This window comes from Taudactylus pleione, unplaced genomic scaffold, assembly GCF_031769625.1.
Source record: "Taudactylus pleione unplaced genomic scaffold, aTauple2 ptg001874l, whole genome shotgun sequence".
NCBI classification, from domain to species: domain Eukaryota; kingdom Metazoa; phylum Chordata; class Amphibia; order Anura; family Myobatrachidae; genus Taudactylus; species Taudactylus pleione.
This window is the reverse complement of record NW_028286271.1, coordinates 602,557-629,584: the sequence shown is the minus strand read 5'-3', so window position 1 is coordinate 629,584 and position 27,028 is coordinate 602,557. Positions and strand designations below refer to the sequence as shown.

The window sequence follows — 27,028 nt, the reverse complement described above, 5'->3', positions numbered from 1 at the left end:
CCTGAACTTGGGAACTCTGAGGAATTTGTTCAGAGACTTCAAGTTGAGGATAGGGCGATGAGAACCATTGGGTTTCCGCACCAGAAACAGAGAAGAATAGAACCCCATCCCTCGTTGTAATTGAGGAACGGGAACAATGACCCCTGCTGTCAGCAAGGACTCTATAGCTTCCTGAATCTGTAAAGACTTCATCGTATCCTGAGAAGGACTCGTGCAGAAAAACTGGTGGGGCGGTCTGTGCCGAAAAGACAGGGCGTACCCCTGGGAGACCACTTCTCGAACCCAGGCATCCGTGATGGTGTTGTGCCAGCACTGGGCAAATAGAAGAAGTCGGCCTCCCACTCTGGGGTCCCCCAGAGAGAGGCCCGTCCCATCAGGCAGAAGGTTTATCCTCCTGCTTGGAAGAAGGGCGCCTGGCACTCCAGGGCTGCTTCTTGGGCTTAGAAGCGGCCTTGGTCGTCGACTGCCTCGGGAAGGACTGACCTTTTGCCTTGCCCTGAACCCGAAAGGACCGAAAAGCAGACCTCCATACCTTGGTAGGAGCAGAAGCCGAAGGGAGGAAGGCTGATTTAGACTTAGCCAGAGTGTCCACAATTTTGTCCAAGTCTGGACCAAAAAGCAACTCCCCATTAAAAGTAAGGCCTCCAGTCCCTTTTTGGAGTCAGCGTCAGCTCTCCAAGACCTCAGCCACAAGGACCGACGCGCCGACACAGCTGCAGCCGACACCCGAGAGGTTAGCAGGCTTGCGTCTAACGATGCTTCCCCAATGTAGGAAGCCGCATCCCTCATTTGACCTATCAACGCTCTCTGGATCTCCGGAGCATCTTCCGGAAAGGTATCCTCCAAAGCATTGGCCCAGCTCTCGATGGCCTTAGCCACCCAAGAGATGGCCATGGACGGACGGGCCACCGCCCCCGAGAGAGAGTAAATAGACTTCAAACAAGTCTCCACCTTCCTGTCCGTGGGATCCATCAGGGAGGAGATTGACGCAAAGGCAGCGTAGCGCTTTTAATTAAGCGGATAACGTGGGAATCCACCGCTGGAGGAGTTTCCCACTTCCTGCAATGAGCCTCCGGAAACGGATAGTTCGAAGCCAACCGCTTCTGCGGTTGGAACCTCTTGCTGGGCAACTGCCAGGCCCCTGCCATATGATCCGTCAATTGATCGGACAGGGGAAAAACCGTCGAAGCTACCTTGGCCTTTTTAAAATTTGGGTATTTTGACCTGGGGGCGGGCACATCCTCCTCAATGTGAAGGATGGCCCGCACCGCCCTAACCAATGCTGGCACATTAATGGAAGACTTAGCCTCCATCTCCTGGGCCCCAGCATCCGAGTCAGAGTCTTCATGGATCTCCCAGTCATCCGAAGACACATCCGTGAACTGAGCCGCCAGTGAGGCCGGAACGGAACGCTTGGACGCCCGTGGGGGCAAATCACTGTGCAACATATGTTGAAAAGCCGATGACGAAGCCGCCAGACTCTGAACAGAGCTGGAGAGGACGTCCACCCAAGGCGGGGGTACTGCCTGAGGATACCCCTGAAAAGGTACCATCGACTGCTGCGGCCCCGTGGGGGTTTGCACGTATACCGGCAAACCCGCATAAGGACCCACAGTCTGAGACCCGGGAGGAGACTGCACCAGACGAGTCACCCCGGGGGAACGGGGCATGGTAGGCTGGGGCAACGCCCTAGAAGGGGCCGCAGTCGGGACCGCAAGTCGGTCCGCGATTGACGCCAGCACTTGCGTAAACATCGCCCACGGAGGATCCTGCGCCACCGGGGGTTTAGAGGGTCCAGGTACCAACTGGCACCACCCGCACAGACCGTCCTCAGACAATTCTGCCCCGTCAACCCCTGCCGAACAGCGTCGGCAGGAAAACAACACAGGAGCCTCGGAGCGCTCATTCCCCTCATCAGACATGACACAAACTTTTTTGCAAAAAAAAAATGTCTCACCGAAACGAGGTAAGGCGTATAACACCCACGCACTCCCAAGTATGCAACCCAAACAGCCCACAATATGGTACTGAGGAGCACACTGCAGTATGTGACGGACCTCACAAATACGTAGATTTATATAAGTGAGGTACACAGAAAGAACACCCCTCCCCCACGCACCTGCGGGCCGTAGGAGAAGGAAAGGGATAGGTAAAAAGCTGACAGTAAGTAGAAAATAAGCACAGACAGCAGCACTAGCAAAAGTCACATACCATGCAGAGAAGTATTACTCACTGCACCTTCCGCTACAATCAACCTCCAAGATTCAGTGTCTGGGAGGGCTATAGCGCTGCGAACACTGTCCTTTGCAGGGGGAGAGGTACGCAGGGGGACTGGTCCACTGGAAGCCTGCCTGGGAGCTCTGCTATGCTGCCTGAGGAAGATGGCCGCCGGAGAGCTCTGAGGAGGAGTGGCCGAGTGAGAACAGCCCAGCGACGCCAGCACACATGAGAAGGCGCGCTGGGCTGAGGGGAGGAGCGCTGAAGCAGGGAAGGCTGCCTCCCCTGCTAGTACTAAACCCCCGGGGAAGCCGGTTCCCCGCCGGTACTTACACCCCGGGGGCCAGCGGACACGTGGGGTATTCCTGAAGAGGGGGAGCCCACCGCCGCTACTAGCGCCGCCAGTCTGTCCCCAGAGACCGGCGGCATAAAGACTGCATTTTCCCCGCGTGCAGCGCTGACAGCGCTGCACGCGGCTTACCTGGCCCCTTCAGTCCGGCAGCAGTCCTTGGGTGGTCCCGGAGCCACGCTAGCACTGACTCCGGGGTCCCGCTGCGATCCCCGGATCAGTACCGGCGTCGCAGCGCCAGCGGGGCTGTTGGAGCGGCAGCATAGACGTCCAGATGGACAGTCTGATGCTGCCGCTCTGAAGACAGTAAAAATAAAATAATAAAATCTTTTTTTTTTTTTTTAAATAAAGAATAAAGCTTAGGGGCTGCTTATGCAGCCCCACTGCGCAGGGTGACCCGACTCCGGCTGGGCACCAACTAAAACAGAGGTGCCTGTGGCCGGGGCGGGGTATAGAGGAGGACGGACCCAAGTGCATCCAGGGAGCAGCAAAGCTTTAACTGCGTGGTGCCCATGGATCCAGATCCAACTATACCCCAAGGTCAACCCTGTGGACCCCCTATGGACCCTGAAGTAGAAACAGGATATTCCTCTTGATTGTTGGCTATGTACGATTGACATCGTTAGCCTTTATACCAATATCCCACATGGTAGAGATATTGTAGCCACTAAACAACTCATAACTAACAACCATTTCTTCACAGGTCCCGATCATACATTTCTTCTTGAGTTACTTGGTCGTCCATTAGACAAGCCCTGGAGGGTAAGGATAATGGGCAGCTTTTGGTGAGACATTTTGTGGAACACAGACATTCCCTTTCAACACTGCGGTACAAAATGATGTGTCTTAGAGGATGTGACAGGGCAAAGACCCTGTTACCAGGCTTAATGCTTTGAATTCAGTTCAACCTTATGGCATGAATGAAAATCTCTCTTTTGCAGGTTTAATTTAATTACCATTTATCTCGATGACAAACTTACTGTAATTTTCTTCTATATTGAAATACTGTAGTGTTATTTACTTCATTTTGAGCTATTGCATACTTGCTGTATAGACCATGTTATTTTCTTGTATATTGGTGATGGTCACTCATTGCTTACTGTTGCCTGGTAACTTCTGTGAGCGGCTGACGTCACCTCCGCTGACGCTTCATGCTGCGCACATGGACTCCGGCTGCAGCACACTTGGGGTGAGTCTTAGTGTATATAGATAAGTGCTGTTGAAGACTGAAACGTAGAAACCTAATAGCGGCTCCGTGACTCTGTCTTGTTGGTTTATTTACCTTCTAGTGCTGCCGCTCTGCTGCTGTACCGGGCACCGGTATTTATGTTGGTTTTGAGTGCCAAGCCAGTGTTGGAAATTATACATACATACATACATACACACATAGTGCCTTGCAAAAGTATTCACAGCCCTTGGCTTTTTACCTTTTTTGTTGAATTACAACCTGTAATTTATTTTTTTATCTGAATTTTATGTGATGGATCTGCACAAAATAGTCTAATTTGGTGAAGTGAAATGAGAAAAATATATATAGAAAAAAGAATCTTTATAAATAAAATTCTAAATATTGTCATGTGCATATGTAATCACCCCCTTTGCTATGAAGCCCCTCAAAAGTTCTGGTGCAACCAATTACCTTCAGAAGTCACATAATTAGTGAAATGAAGTCCCCCTGTGTGACATCTAATTCACAAGATCTATCAGTATAAACACACCTTTTCTGAAAGGCCCCAGAGGCTGCAACACCACTAAGCAAGAGGCATCACACCATGAAGACCAAGGAGCTCTCCAAACACGTCAGGGACGACAAAGTTGTTGAGAAGTACAATTCTGGGTTGGGTTATAAAAAACATATCCAAATCTTTGATGATCCCCCAGAGCACCATCAAATCTATCATCAAATGGAAAGAACATGGTATCACAACAAACCTGCCAAGAGAGGGCCGCCCACCAAAACTCACAGATGAGGCAAGGAGGGCATTAATCAGAGAGGCAGCACAGAGACTAAAGGTAACCCTGAAGGAGCTGCAGAGTTCCACAGCAGAGACTGGTGTATCTGTGCATGTGACCACAATAAGCCGTACACTCCATAGAGCTGGGCTTTATGGAAGAGTGGCCAGAAAAAAGCCATTACTTAGTGATAAAAATAAGAAGACACGATTTGAGTTTGCCAAAAGGCATGTGGGCGACTCCCCAAATGTATGGAGGAAGGTGCTCTGGTCAGATGAGACTAAAATTGAACCTTTCGGCCACCAAGGAAAACGCTATGTCTGGCGCAAACCCAACACATCCCATCACCCCAAGAACACCATCCCCACAGTGACACATGGTGGTGGCAGCATCATGCTGTGGGGATGTTTTTCAGCAGCAGGGACTGGGAAACTGATTGGAGTCGAGGGAAAGATGGATGGTGCTAAATACAGGGATATTCTTAAGCAAAACCTGTTTCGGTCTGCCTGTGATTTGAGACTGGGACGGAGGATCACCTTCCAGCAGGACAATGACCCGAAGCATACTGCTAAAGCAACACTCGAGTGGTGTAAGGGGAAACATTTAAGTGTGTTGGAATGGCCTAGTCACAGCCCAGATCTCAATCCAACTGAGAATCTGTGGTCAGACTTGAAGATTGCTGTTCACAAGCGGAAACCATCCAACATGAAGGAGCTGGAGCAGTTTTGCCTTGAGGAATGGGTAAAAATCCCAGGGGCAAGATGTGACAAGCTCATAGAGACTAATCCAAAGCGACTTGCAACTGTAATTGCCGCAAAAGGTGGCTCGACAAAGTACTGACTTTAGGAGGGTGAATAGTTATGCACGCTGAAGTTTTCTGTTATGTTGTCCCAAATGTTGTTTGTTTCACAATATAAAAAAACCCCACAACTTCACAGTTGTAGGCATGTTCTACGAATGAAATCCATTTAATTCCAGATTGTGAGGCAACAAAACATGAAAAATGCAAAGGGGGTGAATACTTTTGCAAGACACTAATATTATATATATATATATATATATATATATATATATATATATATATACACACATACATACATACATACAGTCAGGTGCATAAATATTGGGACATTGACATTGACAGAATTTTCATATTTTGTCCTCTATTCACCACCACAATGGCTTTGAAATGAAACAAACAATATGTGCTTTAACTGCAGACTTTCAGATTTAATTTAAGGGTAATTACATCCAAATCAGGTGAACGGTGTAGGAATTACAACGGTTTCTATATGTGCCTCCAACTTTTTAAAGGGGCCAAAAGTAATGGGACTATCAACTCAAAAGCTATTTCATGGACAGGTGTGGGCTATTCCCTCGTTATTTCATTATCAATTAAGCAGGTAAAAGGTCTGGAGTTGATTCTAGGTGTGACATTTGCATTTGGAATCAGTTGCTGTCGACTCTCAATATGAGATCCAAAGAGCGTCACTATCAGTGAAGCAAGCCATCATTAGGCTGAAAAATCAAAACAAACCCATCAGAGAGATAGCAAAAACATTAGGTGTGACCAAATCAACTGTTTGGAACATTCTTAAAAAGAAAGAATACACCGGAGAGCTCAGCAACAACAAAAGACCCGGAAGACCACAGAAAACAACTGTGGTGGATGACAGAAGAATTATTTCCCTGGTGAAGAAAAACCCCTTCACAACAGTTGGCCAAATCAAGAACACTCTCCAGGAGGTAGGTGTATGTGTGTCAAAGTCAACAATCAAGAGAAGACTTCACATGAGTGAATATAGAGGGTTCACCACAAGATGTAAACCATTGGTGACCCTCAAAAACAGGAAGACCAGATTAGAGTTTGCCAAACAACATCTAAAAAAAGCCATTACAGTTCTGGAACAACATCCTATGGAGAGATGAGACAAAGATCAACTTGTACCAGAGTGATGGGAAGAGAAGAGTATGGAGAAGGAAAGGAACTGCTCATGATCCAAAACATACAACCTCATCAGTGAAGCATGGTGGTGGTAGTGTCATGGCGTGGGCATGTATGGCTGCCAATGGAACTGGTTCCCTTGTATTTATTGATGATGTGACTGCTGACAAAAGCAGCAGAATGAATTCTGAAGTGTTTTGGCCAATATTATATGCTCATATTCAGTCAAATGCTTCAGAACTCATTGGACGGCGCTTCACAATGCAGATGGACAATGACCCGAAGCTTACTGTAAAATCAACCAAAGAGTTTTTTAAGGCTAAAAAGGGAAAATGCCCCAAGAACAAGCAGGAACTGAAGACATTTGCAGTAGAGGCTGGCAGAGCATTACCAGGGATGAAACCCAGCATCTGGTGATGTCTATGCATTCCAGACTTCAGGCTGTAATTGCCTGCAAAGGATTTGCAACAAAGCATTAAAAAGTGAAAGTTAGATTTAGGATTGTTTAGTTTGTCCCATCACTTTTGGCCCCATAAAAAGTGGGAAACACATATAGAAACCGTTGTAATTCCTACACCGTTCACCTGATTTGGATGTAATTACCCTCAAATTAAATCTGAAAGTCTGCAGTTAAAGCACATCTTGTTTGTTTCATTTCAAAGCCATTGTGGTAGTGAAGAGGCCAAAATATGAAAATAGTGCACCCTTATACCATGCCCCCTGTAGTGTCCCTTATGCAGTGACCTCAGTAGTGCCCCTTAAAAAGTTTTCCCAGTAGTGGTCCTCCCTATGCAGTGATCCCAGTAGTGCCCCTTATACATTGTTCCCAGTAGGAGTCCCCCTTATGCAGTGCCCCATGTAGTAGTGCCCCTTCTACAGTGTTCCCAGTAGTGGTCCCCCTTTAATGCAGTGCCCCCAGTAGTAGTCCCTCTTATGCAGTGGCCCCAGTAGTAGTCCCCGCTATGCTGTGCCTCAGCGCCGCCATCGGTGGGGGACTGACGGGATTGGAGTACCAGGCCCAGGCACTCGGGGACCAGCCCACTCCTACCCCAGTAGCGCATGCAACCCGTTCCGAGCCCTACTCGAGAAGTGCACGCAGTACCTGGAAATCATCCCCCTCTGCGGACAACACAAGCTGCCACGGACAGACTGGCCTGGGGGCATGCAGGCAGAGGGAGCTCCCCCGGCTGCTCCAATTGTGTTTGTAAATACAATAAGAGCGGTCGGGCAGCATACTTCTGCCTGTCACAGTCAGTGGGGTGCCGCTGTGCGATGCTGAATGGTTAATGGTTCCCGCCATCCACCAATCACAGTGGTGGGATGTATTCATGCACTGATTGGTGGATGGCCGTAACTATGCACCAATCAGAGCGATTAGCTATTCTGATATTTAAGAAGATGTGGGGAGAAAGTTCAGGGTTTTTAATCATTGACAGGGGGCTTTGCAGATCTGGGATTGTAACCTGAAGATTTCGGGATGATGTTTATGAGTGAGTGGGGAGGCAGAGCTATGGTATAATTTTTAATAAGGTAGTGGGACTCTGATTACCGATTTTTTACCCCCCCGCTACTACCCCCCCCCTCTCAATGGAGTACATTGAGACATTACACAGCATAATTTCCAATAAAAACTGGAATAATTGAACCGGTAATATATTTAAGTAGTTTAACAGAGTTTGACCTCCTAACATAGTTTGGGGGTGTTCCATTAATTTGTAATGTTAAGTAGCTTAGAATTTCAACCTAGGGCACAAATATCCCTAGGGGCACATACAGTGACATTCAGGGGAACAATATGTTCTGTAATATGATGGAGGGCAATTGATGATTAGACACAAAGGGACATAAGTGTCTTAGGGATCTCTAGCCCAAAGACTCACTGATAACACAATGACAAAGGATATCACTAGAATAGAATGCATGTTGACTACAGTTTTAGTACAATTCCAGAATAAAATTACATGTACACTATGTGATATAGAGAATAATAAGATAACTAGCTTATCAGACATAACATGGTAATTTGGTGCTGCTATCAATCAGAAGAAAGCGGATTTTATCTATAGTTTGCACAAAATTAAAATGTTTTTGCTTTAAAAGGTTTTAATTTTCTGCGTGATGGATGAAAAGCACAATATGACCATTTAGTCTACATACAAAAATATTTTATCCAGACCTGATTCAATGTCCGTTAAATGCAGAATTGAGTCAAAGCCTCCAGTGAGAACTCTCTGGCCACATACTGACCACTGTGCATCTCGTACAGCTGCGTTATGGCAAGAGAATGTTCGCAGACATTTCCCAGAATCCACCGCATCCCAAACCTGAAAAAGAAGAAGCATAGATACGGTACTGACATGCAATGCTCGGAGGAGAGACTAAATGTACAGGGGCAGGACACGATCACTCGCTGATGCCCATAGTCATAGAGAGCGTGAAATGTGGCTAAATGATGCTTTGGAAGTGTACAGGGGCAGGACACGATCACTCACTGATGCCCATAGTCACAGAGAGCGTGAAATGCGGCTAAATGATGCTTTGGAAGTGTACAGGGGCAGGACACGATCACTCGCTGATGCCCATAGTCACAGAGAGCGAGAAATGCGGCTAAATGATGCTTTGGAAGTGTACAGGGGCAGGACACGATCACTCACTGATGCCCATAGTCACAGAGAGCGTGAAATACGGCTAAATGATGCTTTGGAAGTGAACAGTGGCAGGACACGATCACTCGCTGACGCCCATAGTCACAGAGAGCGTGAAATGCGGCTAAATGATGCTTTGGAAGTGTACAGGGGCAGGACACGATCACTCGCTGATGCCCATAGTCACAGAGAGCGTGAAATGTGGCTAAATGATGCTTTGGAAGTGTACAGGGGCAGGACACGATCACTCGCTGATGCCCATAGTCACAGAGAGCGTGAAATGCAGCTAAATGTACAGGGACAGGACACGATCACTCGCTGATGCCCATAGTCACAGAGAGCGTGAAATGTGGCTAAATGATGCTTTGGAAGTGTACAGGGGCAGGACACGATCACTCGCTGATGCCCATAGTCACAGAGAGCGTGAAATGCGGCTAAATGTACAGGGGTAGGACATGATCACTCGCTAATGCCCATAGTCACAGAGAGCGTGAAATGCGGCTAAATGATGCTTTGGAAGTGTACAGTGGCAGGACACGATCACTCGCTGATGCCCATAGTCACAGAGAGCGTGAAATGCGGCTAAATGATGCTATGGAAGAGTACAGGGGCAGGACACGATCACTCGCTAATGCCCATAGTCACAGAAAGCGTGAAATGCGGCTAAATGTACAGGGGTAGGACATGATCACTCGCTAATGCCCATAGTCACAGAGAGCGTGAAATGCGGCTAAATGATGCTTTGGAAGTGTACAGTGGCAGGACACGATCACTCGCTGATGCCCATAGTCACAGAGAGAGTGAAATGCGGCTAAATGATGCTTTGGAAGTGTACAGGGGCAGGACACGATCACTCGCTGATGCCCAGAGTCACAGAGAGCGTGAAATGTGGCTAAATGATGCTTTGGAAATGTACAGGGGCAGGACACGAACACTCGCTGATGCCCAGTCACAGACAGTATGAAATGTGGCTAAACGATGCTGTGGAAGAGTACAGGGGCAGGACACGATCACTCGCTGATGCCCAAAGTCACAGAGAGCGTGAAATGCGGCTAAATGTACAGGGGCAGGACATGATCACTCACTAATGCCCATAGTCACAGAGAGTGTAAAATGCGGCTAAATGATGCTTTGGAAATGTACAGGGGCAGGACACGATCACTCGCTGATGCCCATAGTCACAGAGAGCATGAAATGTGGCTAAATGATGCTTTGGAAGTGTACAGGGGCAGGACACGATCACTCGCTGATGCCCATAGTCACAGAGAGCGTGAAATGTGGCTAAATGTACAGGGGCAGGACACGATCACTCGCTGATGCCCATAGTCACAGAGAGCGTGAAATGCTGCTAAATGATGGCTTGGAAGTGCACGGGGGCAGCAGGCGTGTATCTACTGATCCAAGCGTCCCTGGCAATGTAATGGACTGGCACCCCCCCCTATGCAGTGCCCCCAGTAGTAATCCTCCCTATGCTGCATTGCCCCAGTAGGAAGCCCACCCTATACAGTGCCCCCAGAGTCACAGAGAGCGTGAAATGTGGCTAAATGATGCATTGGAAGTGTACAGGGGCAGAACACGATCACTCGCTAATGCCCATAGTCACAGAGAGCGTGAAATGCGGCTAAATGATGCTTTGCAAGAGTACAGGGGCAGGACACGATCACTCGCTGATGCCCATAGTCACAGAGCGTGAAATTCGGCTAAATTATGCTTTGGAAGTGTACAGGGGTAGGACACGATCACTCGCTGATGCGCAGTCACAGAGAGCGTGAAATGTGGCTAAATGATGCTTTGGAAGAGTACAGGGGCAGGACATGATCACTCGCTGATGCCCATAGTCACAGAGCGTGAAATGCGGCTAAATGATGCTTTGGAAGAGTACAGGGGCAGGACATGATCACTCGCTGATGCCCATAGTCACAGAGAGCGAGAAATGCGGCTAAATGTACAGGGGCAGGACATGATCACTCGCTGATGCCCATAGTCACAGAGAGCGTCAAATGCGGCTAAATGATGCTTTGGAAGTGTACAGGGGCAGAACACGATCACTCGCTGATGCCCATAGTCACAGAGAGCGTGAAATGCGGCTAAATGATGGTTTGGAAGTGTACAGCGGCAGGACACGATCACTCGCTAATGCCCATAGTCACAGAGAGCGTGAAATGTGGCAAAATTATGCTTTGGAAGTGTACAGGGGCAGGACACAATCACTCGCTGATGCCCGTAGTCACAGAAAGCGTGAAATGTGGCTAAAAGATGCTTTGGAAGTGTACAGGGGCAGGACACAATCACTCGCTGATGCCCGTAGTCACAGAGAGTGTGAAATGCGGCTAAATGATGCTTTGGAAATGTATAGGGGCAGGACACGATCACTTGCTGATGCCCAAAGTCACAGAGAGCGTGAAATGCGGCTAAATGATGCTTTGGAAATGTATAGGGGCAGGACACGATCACTTGCTGATGCCCAAAGTCACAGAGAGCGTGAAATGCGGCTAAATGATGCTTTGGAAATGTACAGGGGCAGGACACGATCACTCACTGATGCCCATAGTCACAGAGAGCGTGAAATGAAGCTAAATGTACAGGGACAGGACACGATCACTGGCTGATGCCCATAGTAACAGAGAGCGTGAAATGCGGCTAAATGATGCTTTGGAAGTGTACAGGGGCAGGACACGATCACTCGCTGATGCCCATAGTCACAGAGAGCATGAAATGTGGCTAAATGATGCTTTGGAAGTGTACAGGGGAAGGACACGATCACTCGCTGATGCCCATAGTCACAGAGAGCGTGAAATGTGGCTAAATGTACAGGGGCAGGACACGATCACTCGCTGATGCCCATAGTCACAGAGAGCGTGAAATGTGGCTAAATGATGCTTTGGAAGTGTACAGGGGCAGGACACGATAACTCGCTGATGCCCATAGTCACAGAGAGCGTGAAATGCGGCTAAATGTACAGGGGCAGGACATGATCACTCGCTGATGCCCATAGTCACAGAGAGCGTGAAATGCGGCTAAATGATGCTTTGGAAGTGTACAGGGGCAGGAAACGATCACTCGCTGATGCCCATAGTCACAGAGAGCGTGAAAAGCGGCTAAATGATGGTTTGGAAGTGTATGGAGGCAGGAGGCGTGTATCTACTGATCCAAGCGTCCCTGGCAATGTAATGGACTGGCACCCCCCCCTATGCAGTGCCCCCAATAGTAATCCCCCAGTAGTAATCCTCCCTATGCTGCATTGCCCCAGTAGGAAGCCCACCCTATACAGTGCCCCTAGAGTCACAGAGAGCGTGAAATGCGGCTAAATGATGCTTTGGAAGTGTACAGGGGCAGGACACGATCACTCGCTAATGCCCATAGTCACAGAGAGCGTGAAATGTGGCTAAATGATGCTTTGGAAGTGTACTGGGGCAGGACACGATCACTCGCTGTTGCCCATAGTCACAGAGAGCGTGAAATGCGGCTAAATGATGCTTTGGAAGTGTACAGGGGCAGGACACTTATCACTCGCTAATGCCCATAGTCACAGAGAGCGTGAAAGGTGGCTAAATGATGCTTTGGAAGTGTACTGGGGCAGGACACGATCACTCGCTGATGCCCATAGTCACAGAGAGCGTGAAATGCGGCTAAATGTACAGGGGCAGGACATGATCACTCGCTAATGCCCATAGTCACAGAGAGTGTGAAATGCGGCTAAATGATGCTTTGGAAGAGTACAGGGGCAGGACACGATCACTCGCTGATGCCCATAGTCACAGAGAGCGTGAAATGCGGCTAAATGATGCTTTGGAAGTGTATAGGGGCAGGACACGATCACTTGCTGATGCCCATAGTCACAGAGAGCGTGAAATGCGGCTAAATGATGCTTTGGAAGTGTATAGGGGCAGGACACGATCACTTGCTGATGCCCATAGTCACAGAGAGCGTGAAATGCGGCTAAATGTACAGGGACAGGACACGATCACTGGCTGATGCCCATAGTCACAGAGAGCGTGAAATGCGGCTAAATGATGCTTTGGAAGTGTACAGGGGCAGGACACGATCACTCGCTGATGTCCATAGTCACAGAGAGCATGAAATGTGGCTAAATGATGCTTTGGAAGTGTACAGGGGCAGGACACGATCACTCGCTGATGCCCATAGTCACAGAGAGCGTGAAATGCAGCTAAATGTACAGGGGCAGGACATGATCACTCGCTGATGCCAATAGTCACAGAGAGAGTGAAATGCGGCTAAATTATGCTTTGGAAGTGTACAGGGGCAGGACACGATCACTCGCTGATGCCCATAGTCACAGAGAGCGTGAAATGCGGCTAAATGATGGTTTGGAAGTGTACAGGGGCAGAAAACGATCACTCGCTGATGCCCATAGTCACAGAGAGCGTGAAATGCGGCTAAATGATGCTTTGGAAGAGTACAGGGGCAGGACATGATCACTCGCTGATGCCCATAGTCACAGAGAGCGAGAAATGCGGCTAAATGTACAGGGGCAGGACATGATCACTCGCTGATGCCCATAGTCACAGAGAGCGTCAAATGCGGCTAAATGATGCTTTGGAAGTGTACAGGGGCAGAACACGATCACTCGCTGATGCCCATAGTAACAGAGAGCGTGAAATGCGGCTAAATGATGCTTTGGAAGTGTACAGGGGCAGCACACAATCACTCGCTGATGCCCATAGTCACAGAGAGCGTGAAATGCAGCTAAATGTACAGGGGCAGGACACGATCACTCGCTGATGCCCATAGTCACAGAGAGCGTGAAATGCAGCTAAATGTACAGGGGCAGGACATGATCACTCGCTGATGCCCATAGTCACAGAGAGCGTGAAATGCGGCTAAATACTGGTTTGGAAGTGTACAGGGGCAGGACACGATAACTCGCTGATGCCCAGAGTCACAGAGAGCATGAAATGCGGCTAAATGTACAGGGGCAGGACATGATCACTCGCTGATGCCCATAGTCACAGAGAGCATGAAATGCGGCTAAATGATGGTTTGGAAGTGTACAGGGGCAGGACACGATCACTCACTGATGCCCAGAGTCACAGAGCAGCGTGAAATTCTGCTAAATGATGGTTTGGAAGTGTACGGGGGCAGCAGGGGTGTATCTACTGATCGTGGCGCCCCTGGTAATGTAATGGACTGGCACCCACCCCCCCTATGCAGTGCCCCCAATAGTAATCCCCCAGTAGTAATCCTCCCTATGCTTCATTGCCCCAGTAGGAAGCCCACCCTATACAGTGCCCACAGAGTCACAGAGAGCGTGAAAAGTGGCTAAATGATGCTTTGGAAGTGTACAGGGGCAGGACACGATCACTCACTGATGCCCATAGTCACAGATAGCGTGAAATGTGGCTAAATGATGCATTGGAAGTGTACAGGGGCAGGACATGATCACTCGCTGATGCCCATAGTCACAGAGATCGTGAAATGTGGCTAAATGATGCTTTGGAAGTGTACAGGGGCAGGACACGATCACTCGCTGATGCCAATAGTCAGAGAGAGCGTGAAATGCGGCTAAATGTAGAGGGGCAGGACACGATCACTCGCTGATGCCCATAGTCACAGAGAGCGTGAAATGCGGCTAAATGTACAGGGGCAGGACATGATCACTCGCTGATGCCCATAGTCACAGAGAGCATGAAATGCGGCTAAATGATGGTTTGGAAGTGTACAGGGGCAGGACACGATCACTCACTGATGCCCAGAGTCACAGAGCAGCGTGAAATTCTGCTAAATGATGGTTTGGAAGTGTACGGGGGCAGCAGGGGTGTATCTACTGATCGTGGCGCCCCTGGCAATGTAATGGACTGGCACCCACCCCCCCTATGCAGTGCCCCCAATAGTAATCCCCCAGTAGTAATCCTCCCTATGCTTCATTGCCCCAGTAGGAAGCCCACCCTATACAGTGCCCACAGAGTCACAGAGAGCGTGAAAAGTGGCTAAATTATGCTTTGGAAGTGTACAGGGGCAGGACACGATCACTCACTGATGCCCATAGTCACAGAGAGCGTGAAATGTGGCTAAATGATGCTTTGGAAGTGTACTGGGGGCAGGACACGATCACTCGCTGATGCCCATAGTCACAGAGAGCGTGAAATGTGGCTAAATGATGCATTGGAAGTGTACAGGGGCAGGACACGATCACTCGCTGATGCCCGTAGTCACAGAGAGCGTGAAATGTGGCTAAAATGATGCTTTGGTAGAGTACATGGGCAGGACACGATCACTCGCTGATGGCCATAGTCACAGAGAGCGTGAAATGCGGCAAAATGATGCTTTGGAAGTGAACAGGGGCAGGACACGATCACTCGCTAATGCCCATAGTCACAGAGAGCGTGAAATTTGGCTAAATGATACTTTGGAAGTGTACAGGGGCAGGACACGATCACTCGCGAATGCCCATAGTCACAGAGTGTGAAATGCAGCTAAATGATGCTTTGGAAGTTTACAGGGGCAGGACACGATCACTCGCTGATGCCCATAGTCACAGAGAGCGTGAAATGCGGCTAAATGTACAGGGGTAGGACATGATCACTCGCTAATGCCCATAGACACAGAGAGCATGAAATGTGGCTAAATGATGCTTTGGAAGTGTACAGGGGCAGGACACGATCACTCGCTGATGCCCATAGTCACAGAGAGCGAGAAATGCAAATAAATGTACAGGGGCAGGACATGATTACTCGCTGATGCCCATAGTCACAGAGAGCGTGAAATGCGGCTAAATGATGCTTTGGAAGAGTAGAGGGGCAGGACACGATCACTCGATAATGCCCATAGTCACAGAGAGCGTGAAATGTGGCTAAACGATGCTTTGGAAGAGTACAGGGGCAGGACACGATCACTCGCTGATGCCCATAGTCACAGAGAGCATGAAATGGGGCTAAATGATGCTTTGGAAGTGTACAGGGGCAGGACACGATCACTCGCTGATGCCCATAGTCACAGAGAGCGTGAAATGCGGCTAAATGTACAGGGACAGGACACAATCACTCGCTGATGCCCATAGTCACAGAGAGCGTGAAATGTGGCTAAATGATGCTTTGGAAGTGTACAGGGGCAGGACACGATCACTCGCTGATGCCCATAGTCACAGAGAGCGTGAAATCCGGCTAAATGTACAGGGGCAGGACATGATCACTCGCTGATGCCCATAGTCACAGAGAGAGTGAAATGCGGCTAAATGATGCTTTGGAAGTGTACAGGGGCAGGACACGATCACTCGCTGATGCCCAGAGTCACAGAGAGCGTGAAATGTGGCTAAATGATGCTTTGGAAGTGTACAGGGGCAGGACACGATCACTCGCTGATGCCCAGAGTCACAGAGAGCGTGAAATGTGGCTAAATGATGCTTTGGAAGTGTACAGGGGCAGGACACGAACACTCGCTGATGCCCAGTCACAGAGAGCATGAAATGTGGCTAAACGATGCTTTGGAAGAGTACAGGGGCAGGACACGATCACTCGCTGATGCCCATAGTCACAGAGAGCGTGAAATGTGGCTAAATGATGCTTTGGAAGTGTACAGGGGCAGGACACGATCACTCGCTGATGCCCATAGTCACAGAGAGCGTGAAATGCGGCTAAATGATGCTTTGGAAGTGTACAGGGGCATGACACGATCACTCGCTGATGCCCAGAGTCACAGAGAGCGTGAAATGTGGCTAAATGATGCTTTGGAAGTGTAAAGGGGCAGGACACGATCACTCGCTGATGCCCAGAGTCACAGAGAGCGTGAAATGTGGCTAAATGATGCTTTGGAAGTGTACAGGGGCAGGACACGAACACTCGCTGATGCCCAGTCACAGAGAGCATGAAATGTGGCTAAACGATGCTTTGGAAGAGTACAGGGGCAGGACAAGATCACTCGCTGATGCCCATAGTCACAGAGAGCGTGAAATGTGGCTAAATGATGCTTTGGAGGTGTACAGGGGCAGGACACGATCACTCGCTGATGCCCATAGTCACAGAGAGCGTGAAATGTGGCTAAATGATGCTTTGGAGGTGTACAGGGGCAGGACACGATCACTCGCTGATGCCCATAGTCACAGAGAGCGTGAAATGCGGCTAAATGATGCTTTGGAAGTGTACAGGGGCAGGACACGATCACTCGCTGATTCCCATAGTCACAGAGAGCGAGAAATGCAAATAAATGTACAGGGGCAGGACATGATTACTCGCTGATGCCCATAGTCACAGAGAGCGTGAAATGCGGCTAAATGATGCTTTGGAAGAGTAGAGGGGCAGGACAAAATCACTTGCTGATGCCCATAGTCACAGAGAGCGTGAAATGCGGCTAAATGATGCTTTGGAAGTGTACAGGGGCAGGACACGATCACTCGCTGATGCCCATAGTCACAGAGAGCGAGAAATGCGGCTAAATGATGCTTTGGAAGTGTACGGGGCAGGACACGATCACTTGCTGATGCCCATAGTCACAGAGAGCGTGAAATGCGGCTAAATGATGCTTTGGAAGTGTACAGGGGCAGAACACGATCACTCGCTGATGCCCATAGTCACAGAGAGCGTGAAATGAGGCTAAATGTACAGGGACAGGACACGATCACTGGCTGATGCCCATAGACACAGAGAGCGTGAAATGCGGCTAAATGATGCTTTGGAAGTGTACAGGGGCAGAACACGATCACTCGCTGATGCCCATACTCACAGAGAGCGTGAAATGAGGCTAAATGTACAGGGACAGGACACGATCACTGGCTGATGCCCATAGTCACAGAGAGCGTGAAATGCGGCTAAATGATGCTTTGGAAGTGTACAGGGGCAGGATACGATCACTCGCTGATGCCCATAGTCACAGAGAGCGTGAAATGCGGCTAAATGTACAGGGACAGGACACAATCACTCGCTGATGCCCATAGTCACAGAGAGCGTGAAATGTGGCTAAATGATGCTTTGGAAGTGTACAGGGGCAGGACACGATCACTCGCTGATGCCCATAGTCACAGAGAGCGTGAAATGCGGCTAAATGTACAGGGGCAGGACATGATCACTCGCTGATGCCCATAGTCACAGAGAGCGTGAAATGCGGCTAAATGATGCTTTGGAAGTGTACAGGGGCAGGAAACGATCACTCGCTGATGCCCATAGTCACAGAGAGCGTGAAATGCGGCTAAATGATGGTTTGGAAGTGTATAGGGGCAGGACACGATCACTCGCTGATGCCCAGAGTCACAGAGCAGCATGAAATGCTGCTAAATGATGGTTTGGAAGTGCACGGGGGCAGCAGGCGTGTATCTACTGACCCAAGTGTCCCTGGCAATGTAATGGACTGGCACCCCCCCCCTATGCAGTGACCCCAATAGTAATCCCCGTAGTAATCCTCACTATGCTGCATTGCCCCAGTAGGAAGCCCACCCTATACAGTGCCCACAGAGTCACAGAGAGCGTGAAATGTGGCTAAATGATGCTTTGGAAGTGTACAGGGGCAGGACACTTTCACTCGCTGATGCCCATAGTCACAGAGAGCGTGAAATGCGGCTAAATGATGCTTTGGAAGTGTGCGGGGGGCAGGACACGATCACTCGCTGATGCCCATAGTCACAGAGAGCGTGAAATGTGGCTAAATGATGCATTGGAAGTGTACAGGGGCAGGACACGATCACTCGCTGATGCCCATAGTCACAGAGAGCGTGAAATGTGGCAAAATGATGCTTTGGAAGAGTACAGGGGCAGGACATGATCACTCGCTGATGCCCATAGTCACAGTGAGCGTGAAATGCGGCTAAATTTACAGGGACAGGACACAATCACTCGCTGATGCCCATAGTCACAGAGAGCGTGAAATGTGGCTAAATGATGCTTTGGAAGTGTACAGGGGCAGGACACGATCACTCGCTGATGCCCAGAGTCACAGAGCAGCGTGAAATGCGGCTAAATGTACAGGGGCAGGACATGATCACTCGCTGATGCCCATAGTCACAGAGAGCGTGAAATGCGGCTAAATGATGCTTTGGAAGTGTACAGGGGCAGGACACGATCACTCGCTGATGCCCATAGTCACAGAGAGCGTGAAATGCGGCTAAATGTACAGGGGCAGGACATGATCACTCGCTGATGCCCATAGTCACAGAGAGCGTGAAATGCGGCTAAATGACGCTTTGGAAGTGTATAGGGGCAGGACACGATCACTCGCTGATGCCCAGAGTCACAGAGCAGCGTGAAATGCTGCTAAATGATGGTTTGGAAGTGCACGGGGGCAGCAGGCGTGTATCTACTGACCCAAGCGTCCCTGGCAATGTAATGGACTGGCACCCCCCCCTATGCAGTGCCCCCAATAGTAATCCCCCAGTAGTAATCCTCCCTATGCTGCATTGCCCCAGTAGGAAGCCCACCCTATACAGTGCCCCCAGAGTCACAGAGAGCGTGAAATGTGGCTAAATTATGCTTTGGAAGTGTACAGGGACAGGACACAATCACTCGCTGATGCCCATAGTCACAGAGAGCGTGAAATGTGGCTAAATGATGCTTTGGAAGTGTACAGGGGCATGACAGGATCACTCGCTGATGCCCATAGTCACAGAGAGCGTGAAATGTGGCTAAATGTACAGGGGCAGGACATGATCACTCGCTGATGCCCATAGTCACAGAGAGCGTGAAATGCGGCTAAATGATGGTTTGGAAGTGTATAGGGGCAGGACACGATCACTCGCTGATGCCCAGAGTCACAGAGCAGCATGAAATGCTGCTAAATGATGGTTTGGAAGTGCACGGGGGCAGCAGGCGTGTATCTACTGACCAAAGTGTCCCTGGCAATGTAATGGACTGGCACCCCCCCCCCCCTATGCAGTGCCCCCAATAGTAATCCCCCAGTAGTAATCCTCCCTATGCTGCATTGCCCCAGTAGGAAGCCCACCCTATACAGTGCCCACAGAGTCACAGAGAGCGTAAAATGTGGCAAAATGATGCTTTGGAAGAGTACAGGGGCAGGACATGATCACTCGCTGATGCCCATAGTCACAGAGAGCGTGAAATGCGGCTAAATTTACAGGGACAGGACACAATCACTCGCTGATGCCCATAGTCACAGAGAGCGTGAAATGTGGCTAAATGATGCTTTGGAAGTGTACAGGGGCAGGACACGATCACTCGCTGATGCCCAGAGTCACAGAGCAGCGTGAAATGCGGCTAAATGTACAGGGGCAGGACATGATCACTCGCTGATGCCCATAGTCACAGAGAGCGTGAAATGCGGCTAAATGTACAGGGGCAGGACATGATCACTCGTTGATGCCCATAGTCACAGAGAGCGTGAAATGCGGCTAAATGATGCTTTGGAAGTGTATAGGGGCAGGACACGATCACTCGCTGATACCCAGAGTCACAGAGCAGCGTGAAATGCTGCTAAATGATGGTTTGGAAGTGCACGGGGGCAGCAGGCGTGTATCTACTGACCCAAGCGTCCCTGGCAATGTAATGGACTGGCACCCCCCCCCTATGCAGTGCCCCCAATAGTAATCCCCCAGTAGTAATCCTCCCTATGCTGCATTGCCCCAGTAGGAAGCCCACCCTATACAGTGCCCCCAGAGTCACAGAGAGCGTGAAATGTAGCTAAATGATGCTTTGGAAGTGTACAGGGGCAGGATACGATCACTCACTGATGCCCATAGTCACAGAGAGCGTGAAATGCAGCTAAATTATGCTTTGGAAGTGTACAGGGGCAGGACACGATCAATCGCTGATGCCCAGTCACAGAGAGCGTGAAATGTGGCTAAATGATGCTTTGGAAGAGTACAGGGGCAGGACATGATCACTCGCTGATGCCCATAGTCACAGAGAGCGTGAAATGCGGCTAAATGATGCTTTGGAAGTGTACAGGGGCAGGACACGATCACTCGCTGATGCCCATAGTCACAGAGAGCGTGAAATGCGGCTAAATGTACAGGGGCAGGACATGATCACTCGCTGATGCCCATAGTCACAGAGAGCGTGAAATGTGGCTAAATGATGCTTTGGAAGTGTACAGGGGCAGGACACGATCACTCGCTGATGCCCATAGTCACAGAGAGCGTGAAATGTGGCTAAATGATGCTTTGGAAGTGTACAGGGGCATGACAGGATCACTCGCTGATGCCCATAGTCACAGAGAGCGTGAAATGCGGCTAAATGTACAGGGGCAGGACATGATCACTCGCTGATGCCCATAGTCACAGAGAGGGTGAAATGCGGCTAAATGATGCTTTGGAAGTGTACAGGGGCAGGACACGATCACTTGCTGATGGCCATAGTCACAGAGAGCGTGAAATGTGGCTAAATGTACAGGGGCAGGACACCATTACTCGCTGATGCCCATAGTCACAGAGAGCGTGAAATGCGGCTAAATGTACAGGGGCAGGACACGATTACTTGCTGATGCCCATAGTTATAGAGAGCGTGAAATGCGGCTAAATGTACAGGGGCAGGACACGATCACTCGCTGATGCCCATAGTCACAGAGAGCGTGAAAGGATTAGTTTGTGGCATCTCACAAACAATATAAATCTTCCCTCCATGGCAGAAAACACACCTTTATCCCTTTAACCAGCCAGCAGCTTTGAGATGCCTTTAATGCTGTACAACCATCTAGAACAAACATTTTGCTAATTGTAACAATGTATTAATAATATTGTGCACCCATCTTATGCAGCGCTGTACAGAGAATATTTGCTCATTCCGTCCCTGCCCCAGGGAGCTTACACTCTATATACCCTACCACATGTATACACACATACACAAGGGTTCATTTTATTGTCACGAGCCAAGTAGCCTACCAGGGTGTGTTTGGAATGTGGGAGAAACCCTAGGAAAACTCATGCACACATGGGGAGAACATGCAAAGTCCACACAGTTATTGCTATGGTGGGAAATTCAACCCATGACCTCAGTGCTAGTACTATGGTTTTACTGCTCTTACTGCAGATCAATTCTGTATCTTCTTCCATAACATCATTTATGTCCATGTTATTGTATCTTACACTGGGCAATGATGGGGTCACTTCAGCTACTAAATAATGCATATGAACAAGTCATACTCTGTGCTAGTGTTAGCATTGTATTACTGTAACTGGGGGCAGCAGATTGTACTAAGCCCATACAGCCATTTCCAGCACATCGGTCAGGTGCTCTGACCCTGCCCAAATTGCACTTTAAAAGGACATTAGCAACTATTAAAACAAAACTGCAGCTCTCCCCAGGTATTGCTCTAGTTCCCATGATGCACTGCAGCTCTCCCCAGGTATTGCTCTAGTACCCATGATGCACTGCAGCTCTCCCCAGGTATTGCTCTAGTTCCCATGATGCACTGCAGCTCTCCCCAGGTATTGCTCTAGTTCCCATGATGCACTGCAGCTCTCCCCAGGTATTGCTCTAGTTCCCATGATGCACTGCAGCTCTCCTCAGGTATTGCTCTAGTTCCCATGATGCACTGCAGCTCTCCCCAGGTATTGCTCTAGTACCCATGATGCACTGCAGCTCTCCACAGGTACTGCTCTAGTTTCCATGATGCACTGCAGCTCTCCCCAGGTATTGCTCTAGTTCCCATGATGCACTGCAGCTCTCCTCAGGTATTGCTCTAGTTTCCATGATGCACTGCAGCTCTCCCCAGGTATTGCTCTAGTTCCCATGATGCACTGCAGCTCTCCCCAGGTATTGCTTTAGTTCCCATGATGCACTGCAACTCTCCCCAGGTACTGCTCTAGTTGCCATGATGCACTGCAGCTCTCCCCAGGTATTGCTTTAGTTCCCATGATGCACTGCAACTCTCCCCAGGTACTGCTCTAGTTGCCATGATGCACTGCAGCTCTCCCCAGGTACTGCTCTAGTACCCATGATGCACTGCAGCTCTCCCCAGGTGTAGCTCTATTTCCCATGATGCACTGCAGCTCTCCCCAAGTATTGCTCTAGTTCCCATGATGCACTGCAGCTCTCCCCAGGTGTAGCTCTAGTTCCCATGATGCACTGCAGCTCTCCCCAGGTATTGCTCTAGTTCCCATGATGCACTGCAGCTGACCCCAAGTATTGCTCTAGTTCCCATGATGCACTGCAGCTCTCCCCAGGTGTAGCTCTAGTTCCCATGATGCACTGCAGCTCTCCCCAGGTATTGCTCTAGTTCCCATGATGCACTGCAGCTGATCCCATGTGTTACTCTAGTACCCATGATGCACTGCAGCTCTCTCTAGATTTTGTCACGCTCTAGTTCCCATGATGCACTGCAGCTCTCTCTAGATTTTGTCACGCTCTAGTTCCCATGATGCACTGCTAACCTGTATAGTGCAGAACTCTGATATAAATCCCTCTACATAAATGCCTGAATGTAAGAACTTACCATCCGAGTTTTGATGAACTGAACCTAAGATTAATCTCTTTATTCTGCTTGGAGTAAATCAGCTATCTGCTACTCATGTGCTCGGCCTACGCGCTGTAGCTGTTCCTGCGTGACATAAATAATGAAAACACTTATTTTGTCTTTCAGTGGTGTGAAGTGCAAAATGTTCTGCAAGAGAATAAAAATTCTTAACAGACTTAAATGAAATTGTATGGCGCTGTGCCTGGAGGGGACACTAATAGAATATAAATGCACGGTCTCCGGGTTCCACAGAGCAAATGGAGGAGCTACTGCACTTGTCTGTATAAGAAGCCCTGACGGTCTGATGCTCTGACATAACCTGACCCCATATCCAAGCTGAATAAAACAAGACAGAATACAGTTAGCAATTAGTGTCTCTTCCCAATACGATGTAGAAACTAGAGCAGAGCTACGGAGAGTCTCATGTAATGTGAGTGCCACACTGTGCAGAGTCTATAGCAGAGCTACGGCGAGTCTCATGTAATGTGAGTGCCACACGGTGCAGAGTCTATAGCAGAGCTACGGAGAGTCTCATGTAATGTGAGTGCCACACGGTGCAGAGTCTATAGCAGAGCTATGGAAAGTCACATGTAATGCGAGTGCCACATGGTGCAGAGTCTATAGCAGAGCTACGGAGAGTCTCATGTAATGTGAGTGCCACACTGTGCAGAATCTATAGCAGAGCTACGGAGAGTCTCATGTAATGTGAGTGCCACACGGTGCAGAGTCTATAGCAGAGCTACAGAGAGTCTCATGTAATGTGAGTGCCACACGGTGCAGAGTCTATAGCAGAGCTACAGAGAGTCTCATGTAATGTGAGTGCCACACGGTGCAGAGTCTATAGCAGAGCTACAGAGAGTCTCATGTAATGTGAGTGCACACGGTGCAGAGTCTATAGCAGAGCTACGGAGAGTCTCATGTAATGTGAGTGCCACACGGTGCAGAGTCTATAGCAGAGCTACGGAGAGTCTCATGTAATGTGAGTGCACACGGTGCAGAGTCTATAGCAGAGCTACGGAGAGTCTCATGTAATGTGAGTGCCACACGGTGCAGAGTCTATAGCAGAGCTACGGAGAGTGTCATGTAATGTGAGTGCCACACGGTGCAGAGTCTACAGCAGAGCTACGGAGAGTGTCATGTAATGTGAGTGCCACACGGTGCAGAGTCTATAGCAGAGCTACGGAGAGTTTCATGTAATGTGAGTGCCACACGGTGCAGAGTCTATAGCAGAGCTACGGAGAGTCTCATGTAATGTGAGTGCCACACGGTGCAGAGTCTATAGCAGAGCTACGGAGAGTGTCATGTAATGTGAGTGCCACACGGTGCAGAGTCTATAGCAGAGCTACGGAGAGTTTCATGTAATGTGAGTGCCACACGGTGCAGAGTCTATAGCAGAGCTACGGAGAGTCTCATGTAATGTGAGTGCCACACGGTGCAGAGTCTACAGCAGAGCTACGGAGAGTGTCATGTAATGTGAGTGCCACACGGTGCAGAGTCTATAGCAGAGCTACGGAGAGTTTCATGTAATGTGAGTGCCACACGGTGCAGAGTCTATAGCAGAGCTACGGAGAGTCTCATGTAATGTGAGTGCCACACGGTGCAGAGTCTATAGCAGAGCTACGGAGAGTGTCATGTAATGTGAGTGCCACACGGTGCAGAGTCTATAGCAGAGCTACGGAGAGTTTCATGTAATGTGAGTGCCACACGGTGCAGAGTCTATAGCAGAGCTACGGAGAGTCTCATGTAATGTGAGTGCCATACGGTGCAGATTCTATAGCAGAGCTACGGAGAGTCTCATGTAATGTGAGTGCCACACTGTGCAGAGTCTATAGCAGAGCTACGGCGAGTCTCATGTAATGTGAGTGCCACACGGTGCAGAGTCTATAGCAGAGCTACGGAGAGTCTCATGTAATGTGAGTGCCACACGGTGCAGAGTCTATAGCAGAGCTATGGAAAGTCACATGTAATGCGAGTGCCACATGGTGCAGAGTCTATAGCACAGCTACGGAGAGTCTCATGTAATGTGAGTGCCACACTGTGCAGAATCTATAGCAGAGCTACGGAGAGTCTCATGTAATGTGAGTGCCACACGGTGCAGAGTCTATAGCAGAGCTACGGAGAGTCTCATGTAATGTGAGTGCACACGGTGCAGAGTCTATAGCAGAGCTACGGAGAGTCTCATGTAATGTGAGTGCACACGGTGCAGAGTCTATAGCAGAGCTACGGAGAGTCTCATGTAATGTGAGTGCCACACGGTGCAGAGTCTATAGCAGAGCTACGGAGAGTGTCATGTAATGTGAGTGCCACACGGTGCAGAGTCTACAGCAGAGCTACGGAGAGTGTCATGTAATGTGAGTGCCACACGGTGCAGAGTCTATAGCAGAGCTACGGAGAGTTTCATGTAATGTGAGTGCCACACGGTGCAGAGTCTATAGCAGAGCTACGGAGAGTCTCATGTAATGTGAGTGCCACACGGTGCAGAGTCTATAGCAGAGCTACGGAGAGTGTCATGTAATGTGAGTGCCACACGGTGCAGAGTCTATAGCAGAGCTACGGAGAGTTTCATGTAATGTGAGTGCCACACGGTGCAGAGTCTATAGCAGAGCTACGGAGAGTCTCATGTAATGTGAGTGCCATACGGTGCAGATTCTATAGCAGAGCTATGGAGAGTCTCATGTAATGTGAGTGCACACGGTGCAGAGTCTATAGCAGAGCTACGGAGTGTCTCATGTAATGTGAGTGCACACGGTGCAGAGTCTATAGCAGAGCTACGGAGCGTCTCATGTGATGTGAGTGCCATTACTGTGCAGGAATGATAAAGTGCCTCTCTGCAATACATTCAATACAGCTACATTCTGGTTATGGAGCCACCACAGGAAATCACTCTGGGCTATTCCTTGCCGTATGTCAGGCCTGGCTGGAAATGCACATTATCAGCTTTTCCAAGGGCTTCTCTGCGTCTTCAGCTATGATTGTGCCCCCTCGCACCCTCCGTCCACTGCCATGTTAAGCTGACCAATTAAATTGATTGCCTGATCAGTAAGACAGAACTACAGAGTCCTGAGAGAAATGTCTGTGCACCACAGTCCTCGGGCTCTGACCAGTGGGGTATCACAATAGTCAAAGATTTCTCAAAGCTGGAAGTGCAGCTATACAGTGGGGAGTGCTCAAAAATAGACAGCAATGAGTACATGTATCGAGACCGGGAAGGTTTATCTAATTGGTATCCCCAGCAATGATACTGCGCTTGGACAGACATTGTGACACCCAAACAAGTTAAAATTAAAATTTAGTTGGTCATAGTCCAGGGCATCAGTAAGGCTGAAGCCAATATACACCTTTTCTGGTTCTCCTGACAAAAGCAGTGCCAAAAGACCTGTCCTTTGTGCTTTATTCCCTTTCAGCTGTTTTTTTTGTAAATATGTTAAATAGGCTTTGACATGATCACAGTCGGCCATATTCTACAGACAATGCCTGGACCTGTATGGATCAGGGCACCTCCTCTTTTAAGGCTTCCCGGCTGTGGTGCTGTTGCCTGCAGATTTCATCAATAACCAATTACTGTCGTCT

The 27,028-nt window shown here is 49.2% G+C and overlaps 1 protein-coding gene across 1 annotated transcript in view; it reads right to left on the bottom strand.

Annotated features, from left to right (window-relative positions):
- WDR25 (WD repeat domain 25) overlaps window positions 1-27,028 on the bottom strand; it is a 145,005-nt gene that overhangs the window by 59,476 nt on the left and 58,501 nt on the right. Inside the window, exon 3 of the mRNA XM_088465149.1 lies at window positions 8,641-8,788. Coding sequence (XP_088321275.1) covers window positions 8,641-8,788 — 148 coding nt within the window. The remainder of the gene's footprint in view (window positions 1-8,640; window positions 8,789-27,028) is intronic.